This window comes from Platalea leucorodia (genome assembly GCF_965183815.1).
Source record: "Platalea leucorodia genome assembly, chromosome: 1".
NCBI classification, from domain to species: Eukaryota; Metazoa; Chordata; class Aves; order Pelecaniformes; family Threskiornithidae; genus Platalea; species Platalea leucorodia.
In genome coordinates this window covers 51,711,258-51,725,738 of record NC_138823.1, presented here as the reverse complement: position 1 = coordinate 51,725,738, position 14,481 = coordinate 51,711,258, and the positions used below count along the sequence as shown (strand labels likewise).

Here is a 14,481-nt window from a genome sequence, read left to right as displayed (position 1 = left end):
TGTTGGGCTTTGCATTTCCTTGCTTTAAAGTCTCTGTTTCCTAGGATACATTCAATTTGTTTTCTTATTTCGATTCCACGTCTTCATTTATAATAGAAAGTTCTTTGTAAATTGATTAAATTTGCAGTGTCCTTTAAAAGCAGCTAGGATCAGCCATATCTTTTCCAGCACTGCTCCTCCCAGCTGAGTGCCCTAATCAAAAAATGCCTTATCTCTGACCTGAAAAGGCATATTTTGTCAAGTATATTGTTTCTGGGGTTTGGGGGGGATGGAGGAGCCTATTATCTTAGTTGCCTGTTAACAGAACGATGGTTTGATGGAATAATTCCAAGCTACGAAAACCGCATTATTGAATCAGAAAATTGAACTGATACAAAAACACACTAGAAGGCCAATGGAAGATGCATACTGTCAATGCAGTATGTTCTCAGTGGTGCCTCCTGCTCAGGTACACACTGCCGCACAAAGTACAAGTTAGTTTCCCACCCAGCCTCAGTCTGAAAATTCGGTGGGTTACCAAAGCCCAGCCTGGAAGCTGTAAGCATTCCTGTGTCTAGATCCTTGTTTCAGAAGAAGAGCTGCAGTCCCCAAGCCAGGAATGAGTGAAAGAATGAACACGGCAATTTCCAGGATAGGTCCCAGCATTAATGATGAATCTAGCAAAGCCCTCATATTACTGTTCAGAGAGAGCAGACCCTTTCAGCAAAGAGGGCATGGACATGATAGCTAATCTCAACTTTTTAAACCAGTGTCACTTTAATCTTGCACAAATTAATCTTAACTCAGCTATCCTTTGTTCAGCTTTTAAGAGCCTTTTCAGGCACTATAGCTTGTGTCATACTGTGAGTGCTGAACTGACTAATACACCTCTTGCAGAGGTGATGAGAAGGAGGGAGTGCTTGGACAGGCACATTTGATGCTGTTGGAAAATACCTCACATACTCATCGCACACCAGTTTGTTATATTATGTCTTGTGGGAGTTGGTGTTGTCTTTTGACCAGCTTGACTGGAAGCAGCAGAAAACTGTGGCCTGGAGAGGAAGAGCAACCTGCAGCTTAAAAGATAATTAGGACTGGCACATGGGCCAAATCAGGTCTGAATCCAGAAGAAGAGGCAGGCAGGAATATGGGGGCTGGGAGCAAAGTTTCAAGGTGAGCAACAGTAGAGGCCAAACCTGCATTAGTACAAAGATGGAAGCCATTAGGAGCGGCTGAATGCAGGAATATTTTCTTATCATTTAGGTCTTTACTCCCTTTTATCTGCCCTAGTGACTCACGTCAATATATTTTGCATGTTTCATAAAAGATCATATATTGTCATGAAGGAATTTCAAGCCTGCTGTTTACCTTCTGGGCCAAGTCTTGGCCTCTTCACAAACTCCTAATTCCCAGGTTGTGCAAAGGTTTGGTGAAGATGTAACCGTGCCTCTAGACAGAATAAGGTACTCAGCCTCTGTCTTCCCTCCTTTACAAGTTTCCTGCCTTCACTGCTGTCCCTCCCTCCGCAAAAACAGTGCCCAATTGTATGCTGAACTGCAATGAGTAGTCCAGGCTCTTCCTATGCCTGGGACACCTTTGATCCTTCAGCATGGCTTTGTGGCCCCTTTATAGGCCAGATGGTTCACTTGCCCAACTGTATACAGCTGAATGCAAGAGAAGATGATCATTCTGAATCTTGCTAATCCTCACTTACACCTTGAAATAAAAGACTGAGAAGCAACTCTTATTTTAATCTGCAGCTTCTCCCAATAACTCTGTCCCACATGAGATTATCCAGCACATTAAAATCCAGCTGTTGTATTTAACATTGCAACCTCCTACATTGCCAAGTTCCACAGCTGCACTCTATGTTGTGTTAAACAGCCACAATGTCATGTTTTCAAATTTACTGATTACTGCTGTGATCAGAGAGTTGCTTACCACAAGCATAGCTCCCTGGGGTACCAGAATCCTACTGTATGGGCATGTGTGGACTTAGGCCACAAAACCTCAGGATTTTTAGTCCCTGGAGCATAAGGAGCTGAGTCTCTGATGCTCCATCAATTCCCTTAGTATTTAAAGCCTATATTTCTAAGGACTCTGGAAAGCAGGTATGGGTTGAGGGAGTCATTCAAATCACAGACTATAGCATCTTGAAAAATTGATTACTGTGGCGTAAAGAACTATTCCTTCTTCTTCAAACACATCACTATGGATCCCAGGGTAAGTGACTGGCAAGTGTCCTCCCCAGATTATGGGAATGCTCCAAAATGTGGCCAGCATGTCAAGGGCAAGAATATTTAATGAAAATCTGGTGCTTTTGGTTCTGTTTGTTGAAAGCAGAGGTGCTAGTACTGCTTTGGGCAAAGAAACTGAGTTGATGTACTGTTGTCAGTGATGAACTTCTGTTCTTAATGCTGTTCACACCATGAGGGGTGATGAACCAGACCCTGGCTCTGCCATCTGTGCTTTTGGTTATTCTAAGATGATTTTGAAAAAGGACCTGCCTGAACAAAAAAATAGAAGCTCTGAGATGCATTTAATCTTCTTGTCACAGCTGGGTAAATGGGAATTTAGGGAGGACTGGAGCCATTATACTCTTATGTCTCCTATGGTGGTATGCAGACACAGCGCAATGTAGACGAAATTTCAGTCTATGCAAGTGAAGTACATAGAAACCTAAAATGGGATCCTACCTAACATGTACAAAAAGACACTTTCTTCTTGTATTGGAGGATGGCTTCAGAGGAAAGACTGATATCACTATCAAGGGACTGATCTTTGATCAATTTATGCCATTAAATCTAGGTAGTAAAAGCTAGTCCCAAGCTAATATTTTCACAATATGTTGCATTACTCATATTATTCAGAAAATGTTCAAGTGAGGAAATCCTTCTATCATCTTCCTGCTGCCATGTCACGTTTCATGTGAATAGGAAAAAACAGCCTTGATTGTCAGAATGTATCAGCATGCAAAAATAGACCCATCATCTTACTTTATTCTTAAATTCAGTGGAGGCTCCAAATTCAAAGAGAAACTTCACTACATCGTTGTGGCCTTGCTGTGCAGCAAAGAACAGAGAAGTTGCACCTGACTGTAAGGAAAAAATGGATTAAAAAACCCCAAACACATAACAAACTTGACTGAAGTATATACATTTCAAACTAAAAAGTATTGAGCACAATCAGTTGAATATCAGCTGAAAAGACATGATGATTTTGAGGACTCCAGAGGACACTCCAGGTATCTCAGGTCAGTTTTCTTCCCATTGCACTGAGAAATCTGTCCAACATCATACATTTGAGTAAAATCCAAGTTTGACATGGGGCTTCTGCACAGAGTTTCTAATATAGACCTCTTAGGATTCACTCTCTTCTACCCAGTCACCAGATAGGGAAAGCAAGCCCAGAGTGAGAAGAGTCTTGCACAACAGAGGAACAGCCAGTTTGAAACCAAACCCTATTCCACCTGCTGCTACAACCAGAGACAAATGGGAGCATGAGATAGATAGATTTGGATCAGGGTGTGGAAAGACCAGGGAGATGGTTACTTACTACAGCAGAGCTCCACCACGCTTGACTCTCCACTGAAAAAATGTGACTGCTGTTGGCGTAAGTCACCCTTGCCTCTTGCAGCAGTAGATCCCCATCCAGCCAAGCAGCCTTCAAGCAACTATAACCAGCCTGCAACTCCTGCTTTCCCTTAACCTCGGTGAAGAACTGAACCCCCATATTTTATACTACTTATATAAAATACTGTCATTAACATGTGAGTAAATCAGGACCCAAAGAATGAATATGTAAGACTGTAGTGGCTGGACAGAAGGAAAAAGGAAGGGAAGGAAGGGAGAAAAAGACAGAAAGAAAGAGGGAAAGAGGGAAAGAGACAGCGGGAGAGCAGGGGGCGAGGGGGGAGAGAGAGAAAGAAAAAGAAAGAAAAAGAAAGAAAAAGAAAGAAAGGAAAAGAAAAAGAAAGAAAAAGAAAGAAAGGAAAAGAAAAAGAAAGAAAGAAAGAAAAGAAAGAAAGAAAGAAAGAAAGAAAGGGAAAGAAAGAAAGAAGGAAAGAAAAGGAAAGAAAGAAAGAAGGAAAGGAAGAAAGAAAGGAAGAAAGAAAGAAAGAAAAAGAAAGAAAGGAAAAAGAACGAAAAAAGAAAGAAAGAAAGAAAAAGAAAGAAAGAGAAAGAAAGAAAAAGAAAGAGAAAGGAAAGAAAGAAAAAGAAAGAAAGAAAGAGAAAGGGGGGAGGGGGGGAGGAGAGAGAGAGAGAGAAAGAGAGAAAGAGAAAGAAAGAGAGAAAGAGAAAGAAAGAGAGAAAGAAAAGAAGACAAGCAGGCTTTCCTGACTTTGGGCTCTCTCATCCCATGTAGAAGGCGCAGGAGAAGGGACCTACATGTGAAATTCACTCCAGTGCCAAAAGCCTTTACAATAGCACATGGCCCCTTGAGACCACTTCAGAGCCCCCTCTCCCAGACACAGTTATGGGGCGCTCACTTCCCCAAGCTTCACAACAACTTCAGAGTACAAGAGCACTCATTTGAGTATGCGGGTTTAGTTTCAGAGCAGTGCTGTTGGTCTTTAGGGCTCAAACTTCATCTGTTTTGCATCCTCTCTGCAACAGAGTGATTTTGGAGGATTTCAGCATTTCTCTTTTTGTTGGCCTGCTGAATCAGTATGTCCTGAGTGATACTCAAGAGCAACTCCATAAAACTGTTCTAGACTTTTCCTTTTGTTGCTGCTTTTCAAAAAATATTTACCTAAGGGAAAGGACATGTTTAAATACATGTTTTTTTGGAACAGGACCCCACTGAAAGACACTGACAGTCATGGTTAGAGCAAGTTTAGGCCAGTAAATGCAAAGACATTTATATCATCAAACATGGCATTCACTGACTAACTTGCAGATGTCAGCATGAGATTAATGCTCTAGTTCCAGGTAACCAAGGAAAGTGAGAAACATTTGCTTGTGTTGTTAAAGTGACGAGCATACTCCTGTCCTGCACTGCCTGCTGCCATCCCATGTTACTGCATGCCCTGCTTAAACTGCTCTGCTCTTTGGACCATTACAACTGTTGCTGTCCCAGAGCAATTCTGCTCTCTGTGTAGCCAGCACACAGACCAGAGTGGCTGCAGGTACTCCTTACAATCACTTGCGCAGAGTACGAGGGGAAGGCACCTTCCCAAAACCAGCCACTGACATTGTCCCTTCCACAAGCAAGCATGTCACAGTGCGAGAGATGCCTTCAATGCAAAGCAGGGATGCAGGGAAGGGTACGGGTGATTAAGCTGAGTGATTGTTAGAGATGACTTGGCTCAGACTAAGAGGCAGAAATTCCAAAGCATGCTGAGTCAAAATAATCCCTGAGCTAGCAATGGCATCCACTCCATTTTAATGACCAGACTCTGCAAATCAAAAGATACAGGACTTCTTCTTATCATTTATCCCATCCAGAGAGCTGTAAATTACTGTGCCAATAAGTAAAACTGCAGATGCATAAATGGTGTAACCCTGGGGGGTTACATCTCAGATGTAACTGCCCCTCACCAACCAGATGTGCTGGAAATGTTTCATGAATTATTTGTAAATGTACCTCTGGCATCTCATTTTCTATTATAAACTCCAGACATCTGATTCCTTGATATCCTCAGAACAGACCCTGTTTATGCATGCACTGCACAGCAAGTGACAAATAAGCAATTGGCAAAAAGCAACAGACAACACTCTTTTATTATTTGTAATAAACTAACGGTCACTTAATCAATCCCTGTTGGAAAGCAGAACTTCTCCTACCTCTCTCTGCAGATTGATATCTGCTCCTTGCAACACCAATTCCCGTACACAATCTATGTGGCCATAGTAAGATGCTACCATCAGAGCTGTTGTGCCAAGCTGGGAGTAAGGAAAAACAAGTCAGTACCTTCAACAGACACCTCCAGCAACGAATCAGGCTGTCTGGAAGAGACAGCACCTCTTCTGAAAAGCTGAAGGAAGCTTATGATCATTGAAAAACTTGCTATTTTTTAAAACCTACTATCAAGAATACTTTGAAAATGAGCGATTAGTAGGTATTAAAGCAAAAACATTACAGACTTGCCTGCAGTGCTAAGGCCTGACTCTTCAACAAATATGTATGCAATGACTTTGCCTTACTGTTCCAAAATAAGTGCAACAAGAATAACAACACAGCATGTTGACAAGAGAATCCCAAAGATCTTTGCATAATTTCCAGAAGGATAACCTTAGACATAGGAGCTGAGTGAGTTAGCTGAGTCACTTAATTGTGAGTCATAGTCAGGAGTAAGGTCCGGGTGATCTGAATACTAATTCCCTATCCAAATGACAAGAGCAAACTCACTCTGTGACTCTTCACATTAATTGAGAGAACTTCCCACACCAGAACTATGTGTTCAGGTTCCCTCAGTACCCCATAAGGCCACTGCTCCAGTGAACCAAATAAGATTTCGGTTATATGTGTGTGGTGTATGGACAATATGCAGAAACCACATGTCAGAATGACAGTCATAGCATCAGCTCCAGAAGTACTGCAGGACAAATACTTGCCTAAAGGGCAAAATTGAAATGAAAATGAAAAGATAGGTTAAAGTCAATGGGCTTAGAAAAGCTCTTGCACTTTGAAGGTATTCAAAGTGACAGAAGCTGTGGCAGGTTCATGTTTCAGGCTGGAAGTGGCACTAACCCAGTACAACACGGGCACGACTCTCAGTAAGTCAGTCCCAACACCAAATGAAAGAAACCTGGGAACTTCTCAACCTTGGTTTTCCCCTGCTGTTTGCCATAGCTTAGTACAATCAAGTATCTCTCCATATGTTGTAGGCAGAATAGCAAGACATACCCATTATCTATGTTTTCAACCCATTTCTAATCTCAAAACTAATTTCAACCCATGCCAATTACAGTAAGGAAATCCCCATGAAATCTTTCTGTCATGTGTCTGGGCTCCTCTTTGCTTGGAAATTGTACTGTGCCTTCATGTTGGTGCCAAGTCCAGGAGATACTGGCGTGGGGGAGGAAGAAGTTAGGAGGCCAGCAGTTCTTCTGACGAAACAGCTGGGTGTAGGACACTGCATGCTACACAGGGTGGGAACGGCTGCACGTCAAATGCAAACTTCTACAGTGCCTACATGGAAACTGTGGTCCAGGGTTATTTTTTTTAAAAAAACTAATTATGAGGAGCTCTGCTAGTTGACAGAATCATTGCTACCTGGGCTCAGCAGAGTTGACTCTTCACTGTGATCTATTACTACAATGACATTTTCCTGCAAAGAGAAGCCCGAGGTGCTAGGATCTGTGTTTTTAATGTCAGCGCCACAAATAACTGTGTAAGACACATTTTTGAGTGCTGGCAAATTCCTAACCCCTTGCCACTGATGTAAATCATCACGCTATTTTATCTTGAGTTTCAAACTTGCTTCCTGACAAGAGAAGGTTTTAAATCATCCCTAAGTGCCATAAGACTCTCAAATGTCTCATGTTAGATCCCTGTCACGCGCTCAGCGCAGCGGGCAATGGAAAGCGATGTAAAATCAGTGCCGTGGGTGTAGGTGCATTGTGTGCATACGCTGTCTTTGCAGTCCACATCTACTCGCCCACTGTTCAGCAGCAGCTGGAGGAGAGCCAGGTTTCCTTTTCTCGCAGCCCAAAACGCAGCATTGGCGAGTGGTGTTTCTTTCTGGTGGAAAAAAAAAAAAACAAAAACAAACCAAAAGAAACAGAAATTAAACGCTTTGGAAGACACATTGGACAAACACACACATGCAAATTCTGCATTAAAGCCAGGCAAGTTTCAGCATAGTGTGCTGTTCTTTCAAAACCAGATCATGGAAGGGAAGCTAATTTAATTTCTTTGTGCAATTAAAGAGATCAATCTCTCTGTGCTGTCTCATGTTGTTTCAGGTCTTCCCTGTGTCCATGGCAGCCTACATCTCTTAGCTTGCTCTGTAATGAGAGATGACGATGCTAGTCCAGATCCACAGGGAAACATCGCAGAAAACAACGTGCTAACTGGTACCTGTATTGTCTGCTTCTGTGGTGGGGCTGGGCACAGTTAGAGAGGCTGAATCATCCTGCTGACATGTCCTGCTGCAGGACATCCTCCTAGGTCTCAGGTTAGCTCTCTGCCGTCTCCTTCTTTTCTGCATATGAAGTCCCAATACAGGAAAAGTATTGCTCATGCATTTCCCATACCGTTTGGTCTGCCTCCTCCCTGGAATTAACACCTTGTAACTGTGGGCACATGAGATACCTCCTGGGTGATGCTAGACAAAAAAGGCTATGATCTTGCTGTCTATAGACTTATGAATTCATTTACTAGGTATGCAAGGCAATATGTAAGGCAAAATTAGGAAACTCTGAAATCTAGATAACACAGGCCACTGTTAAACAAATTGGTAGTAATATAATACTCTTTTGAGGCTTTCTTAGTCCTAGAAACAATGTCATAGTGTGACTTCTCCTGGGTAGGAGCAAATTATCACTGCCCAGCATAAGACAAGGACAGCAGAAAAAGACACAGACTTTGCTCCTGACCTCCTTATCTGATCCATGCAGGCAGCTGCCAAAATGCTCCCCTGACAGGTAAGCACTGGGACGAGCGAAGTGCAGAGGGGAAACAACGCTGTGATGGCAACAGTACGTATCCCACAGCAGGCTCATGCCGCTGATTTTTTAATAATGCCCCAAACCACCAACAGTTCAGTAAAGCATCGTTTCACTGATAGTCATCGTAGACCAAAACAGTGTCAAAAATACCCATGGGCCTTACTCTCCAATGAATCCTGCCTTCAGGATAACCCAAAGAGAGTGCAGAGTGGATATAAAATTCAATCATTCTGCTTCAGGAAATGTAATAGAGGCTTCTCCATGTCTAAATGTCAACGCGCATGTGTAATGTGGTGGAGAATCAAGATTGAATGGTGTTATGGTTGATACTTAAAATGCACACAATCATGTGTGAATCTATCCCAGATCCATCACACTGAGCGCTTTCCATGGGTTGCATTTTTAATATTCATAGGTTGGAAAACTGGCAGCTGTTTGAGATGACAGAAGTTTCAACCATCCAATAAATTATAAGACAAATAATATACATTTAGATATCTATATCTATCCGTATCTAATATATAAGAATATATAAATATATTCTTATAAATTGATGGCGATATTTCTCGTACTTGATATTTTCTGTACACATAGGGGCAGGAGTCTGAAAAATTTAGCAAGCACAATAGGCTAAATTCTGATCTTCCTTTTACAGTTAATACATTTCTCCTGGTGAATCTGTAGATAATGTTGATCAAAGTAGAGCTAGCAGTTTATACCCTCCTTGCTGGCAATGCAGTAGTGTTTTCCTATCTTTACCCTTACAACCACTAAAATTTTATGTAAAAGCAAACAATTGTCCTAAACATACAGTGACCCATGTTGCCCTTTTTGCTCTCATTTATTAGGCAGATACTTATTCCTAGAGCTGGTAGTTAGGAATATTGTCTTATTGTCTTTATTATCATGATATTCAGTGGCAAGCTGTTGCAAAAGAATGATATTTAGACCTTACAGAATGGGAAATCAAATTCCTTACCTTTTATTGTCTCACTCTATCCCTTAAAATTTTAGAAAGCTTTGGGGTATGGCAATATATGCATACAGGGAAACATTTATTTCATCCAGCCCGGTTTTCATGAGGAGGGCACAGTAGCAATGTGACTGCATTTTATTATGCCTACCATAAAACAACGCCTTTATCGATTAGGTAGGCAGGAACCGGAATCAATATTAAGGAACTCTTTACCTGCTTTCATCTGTTGACATGAGAGAAGAGAACTAAGTCGCCAGTGTTACCCTACTCTGGAAGCAGAAGTCCAAAGTCTTCAGCCTTATGAGTGATAAATTCCCACCTCTTTTTTTCCCCTATAATTCCTACAGTAGCTCTCCAGCAAAGTTGTCCTTATGCTTTGGATCAGACCCAAGGAATGGAAGAATTCTGCAGTGCATCAAGGACACAAAATCAGTTTTTTTCCCAGTGGTGCTTTTGACCCAATTTGGAACCACTGCTATCGGTACTTGTACTTCCCCTCGTGCCCCCGCGTTGCTGGGGATTCCTTGTATACGAGTAGAGTATACAGCACACTCAGACCATCAACCATGTAGTGATTAGATAAAAAAAGCAAACACAAGTCAGAGCTATTTTACTTGCCAAGATGAATGGAATGTGCAAAATCATTCAGATGATCTGGGCACCCTACAAGGACAGTCTCAAGTTGTTCCATGTGGCAATATTTCTCTTCTGCTTTCAAACCAAGGATTCATACCTCTGTGCTCTTAATTTTCAGGTGATATCAGCAATACTGACATCGCTGATAGGCAAAATGTAAGACACTGGTTTGGGATTAATAATCTGATTAATTGAATAATTTTTGAGCAATAAATCGGTTTTGAACTGCAGGATGTGACATAAGCTTTGACGGCTGTTGTTCAGTTCGGAACTCAATCCTGTCTCATCAGATACTTCTTAGGGAGAGGTAAGGTTGAATTTCGAGAGATTAACTGGATACAATTTTCATGTAAAGCCTCCTTAAAGCAAACAATTGACCCTCAGCATTGACAGTCTGGGAACAGAACGTAATAGATGTTTGAAAAAGTGATTAGCTAATAGCTTTGGTGAAAATGACATGCTTCATTTTGTCATTTGCTCCAGCATCAGCAACTCTCAGGGTACAATTTCCTCCACTTCATCAAGATCTCTAAAGTATTATTTCAAACTCTGGCTGTGTTATTAATTTCAATTGTTTATATGCTTTTATGAGAGCCCAAAGGTGAAAAGCTGGCATTATATTCATGCTGTATTGACATCAAGCAAAAATACTTATTCAAAAATGGCCTAGAGGAAAATATATGTCAGAAATCTGACAAGACCATTTCTGTGCAGGAATACAGAAAAAATAAAATGTGATAATGTATCTGTATGTGTCATCTTAGGAATATTGAGGGGAAAAGTATCATTTAAATGCTGTGATTAGCAGCTCCCACTCCCTGCCCTACCTTTGACTTAGTGTTTGCAGAGAAGAGGCAGGTCACAGTGGGGTTACAGCTGGGGAGGAAGGGTGTCGTTCTTAAACAGTGATCTTGAAGATGAAAGAAAAGAGGCAATAGGCAAAGTGAAAGAAAAGAGAGGAGAAAGAGAACACTAGTCCGGTGGCTTGTTTCTTGTACTGTCAAAATACAAGAAAATTCCCTTTTCTTTCTCAGTTTCCAAACCAGTCCCAATGGAAAGGAGGAATTGAGTAAAAAGTTTTAAGAAGAACTGGAAATCAGGATCAAGCATGATACAGTGGAAAATGTTAGTGGGACTTAGGAGGAAAGAGAGAGGATTTTATTAGATAGCAATACATCCTGCATGAAGGATCACGATAAAAAAGAAAGGTCATTCAAGATATAAAGGTAAGTTTAGACAGGCAAAAGCTGGTAGAAGAAGAGAGGATATTCACGTGTATAGACAGTGAGAAAGAAAGATAAATACTACCTCATGTGTAAGTAGGATAATAAATTGGAAAACATGAATAGACAGTGGCAAATAGAGATGGTGGGACTCCAAGGTAAGTACACAGTCTTCTGAGAGAAAGAGAAAATGCCAAGCAAAAAGACAGAGAGAGAAAGCAGAGGGAGGCGGGGGCTGCAATTCTCCAGAGGGAGAGGGAGCAGGCAGTGAGCTACCTTGAATGAGAGTACTTGAGGGAACAGACAGTAAGAAATAGGGCACAGAAAAGGAGCTGATAGGGACAGAACAGAAAATAAGACTTGAAGGACAAGGTAAAAAACCAAGGAGGCCAAAAAAGGAGGAGAAGAAGGCAAAAAGCAGCTGGCACCACCAGGAACGTGGGGCTAGCATCCTTTAGGGTGGATGCCTGTAAGAAATGAAGGTGGGAAAAGACTCACAGAGGCAGAATGGAGGGACAGAAGAGACTAAGACTAAGGGAAAAAAAAGCAGGTATGAGACAAACGCAGGACCAAAAAGGGGATGACCACAGAGATTTCACGGCCAAGTGCACTGTGAGCAAAGGCACCCTGCTCCCTGCCATGGCAGGGCTTTAACTGCAGGTGGAAGCCACCTGCTGCACCACCATCGAACCGTCATGATGCCACCGCAGCACAGCACTCCTGGGAGGGAGACACATGGACAGGAGTGCGAGGCCAGTATGGGGAATAATCCATCAATAAAGCAATGCAACACAAGCAACATGGCAAAGGACTGGCACAGAGCTGGTGATCAATAAGAGAAGGGCAAGCACAGCATCCAGAAAGTGCATAACGGAGATGTACATCTAGCATATATATTATCCGCTAGCATCAGTAAATTGCTGCTTGCTTCCCTCTTTGCCAATTGATTTTATTAATCCTGTCCTCAGATTAAAAAACATATTTTAGGCGATCTTTTGAAAATTACCGCTTTTGCATGGTTTTGGGTAGAAGAAGTACAGAAAGTGACAGGAATCACAGATGGAAAGACGAACGAATCAGCCTGGCTTCAGCGGCCACCGCAGCCTGACACGAAGAGCACGGATAGACGCTGCCTCCTAACTCTTACACAACCAGCGCTAGCAGAGATGATCAGAAAAGTGAAGAGGAGGCTCCCGACTGCACCAAAATCCACAGTGCTGAGCCCGGCCACCCTAAAGCTGGCGTAAAGCTTCATGGAGGCTTGCAGTTTATGTAACGCTAACCATGCATCCTTTTGGGGATGTCAGCTGTGGCAAGCACCCGCTCCATCAGCTGCCAGCGCAGCACTCCCGGGGCACCCCATAGCCCGGGAAGGACGCTTCTGTTTTCTTTCCTTCCGCCCTAAACCACCTTCGTTTTTCCTAAAAATAAATAAATACAGAAATCCCTCAATCCAAGTATATGACGGAGCATTTCACGGGCGCGGTAAGCACAAAGCGGGAGGCCAAACGCGCATCCCCCCGCCCCGCTCCCCGCCGCCGGGCTCACCTTGAACGACATCCTGCACATCGCAGCGCCCCGCCTCCGCGCTGCTCCGCGCCGCTCCGCGCAGCTCCGCGCCGACCCGCGCCGATCCGCGCAGCTCCGCGCCCCGGGGCTGCGCGGGGCCGGGGCGGGGCGCGGCGCGGGGCCGGCGCCTCCCTCCCTCGTGGCTTTGTGCTCATGAGTTTCTGGCTATTATTCCCCTTTAAAGGTTTGGGGTTTTTTTGCAGGGAATGGAGTGTTATGGTTTTTATTATTATTGTTGTTGTTGTTGTTGCTAATCGGTGGGCACAGCTCCTCTGCAGCCGCCCGCACCCCCCGCTCCAGCAGCATCATCCCGAAAAGCAAGACCCCACGGTGGGAACCCACACTGCTCAGCCACTGCTTCCAACCTATAGATCGGGCCTCCGCCGCTCAGAAATAGCACTGAAATGGCCTGAAACCCAGGCACCCCCAGCCCGGGTCCCCTCGCGGAGCTAATGTCACCCCCATGGCACCTCTTCTGCATTTCACAACCTTTTGCCTTCAGATCCAGGAAAAAACTGTCAAAAGGTATCGTTGTGAGTATACCCACGCTGCAGCTGCAAAAGCACGTGCAGGTGAGCGTTCCCTCGCTTGCACGCATCCAGCTATCACCAACACTACCTCCCATGGGTGATGCGCTCTCGTTAGGAAGACAGTAAGTTCTTAAGGGCTTAATTTTAAGCCTTTAAAAATGAACAGCCATAAAGCCAATGCATGTCCTGTTTTGCCTGGCTGCCGCAAATTTCATTCAAAGTCTGTGTGATAGAGAGTAGGCAAAACAGGGCATGCTCTGGTGGGAGATTCCTGAATTTCTTTGCTATTGTTGGTATAAACTGAGCCCTTAGGGATTTTCTTCTTTTGATGTGCACACATAAATCCCCTTCACGAGAAAATTACGCGTGTGCATTGAGAGAAAATACTTGCACTGAGATCCAAATAGTTTATTCTACAAATCTGCAAGTGGAGGATTTTCTGCAGATTTTTTTCCTGAGGCAATATTCATCTGTGCATACAGTAAAACAAACTGTAGGCAAGCAGATGAAAGCTGCTAATAGCATAAGCTCATCTCAGAATGTATGGCCTGGTGTGAGCCTCACCTGAATCACTGAGATCATACAAACATGGAAGATCATTCTGATTTTTTCTTAAACTTAAAAATACTGAATAAGCTCGGTAGATTGCATAGTTAAGAGTCATCCTTGCTCTGATCCCATCGCACAGTGATGCTTGCCCACCGATAGAGGAAAATATTACTAATCTGTACGCACTCCCTGCCTCACCCCTGGAAAATCCCTGTATTTATTCAATCTACTGTGACTAACATGCCAATCTTTTCACATTCATCAGCCAAAATGTTAAATTTTTGGACAAAGAAAAAACAAAGAATTCTCTGGATGAATGACAACAAAAAGGAGACTAACGCAGTATATGTTTTTTGGGGCCTGTATTTATTTTTGATGTCAAGGGACAAAATTTGAAGTGCCCT

General features: G+C 42.9%; 1 protein-coding gene across 2 annotated transcripts in view; it reads right to left on the bottom strand.

The window, feature by feature from the left end:
* ANKRD29 (ankyrin repeat domain 29) overlaps positions 1-12,998 on the bottom strand; it is a gene marked incomplete at both ends in the record, with an annotated part of 28,546 nt that extends 15,548 nt beyond the window's left edge. For both annotated transcript variants that reach the window (XM_082337806.1, XM_082337807.1), the window contains 4 exons: positions 2,976-3,074; positions 5,766-5,864; positions 7,555-7,665; positions 12,978-12,998. In XM_082337806.1, the coding sequence (XP_082193932.1) occupies positions 2,976-3,074; positions 5,766-5,864; positions 7,555-7,665; positions 12,978-12,998 (330 nt within the window). The remainder of the gene's footprint in view (positions 1-2,975; positions 3,075-5,765; positions 5,865-7,554; positions 7,666-12,977) is intronic.
* Positions 12,999-14,481: the final 1,483 nt, after the last annotated feature.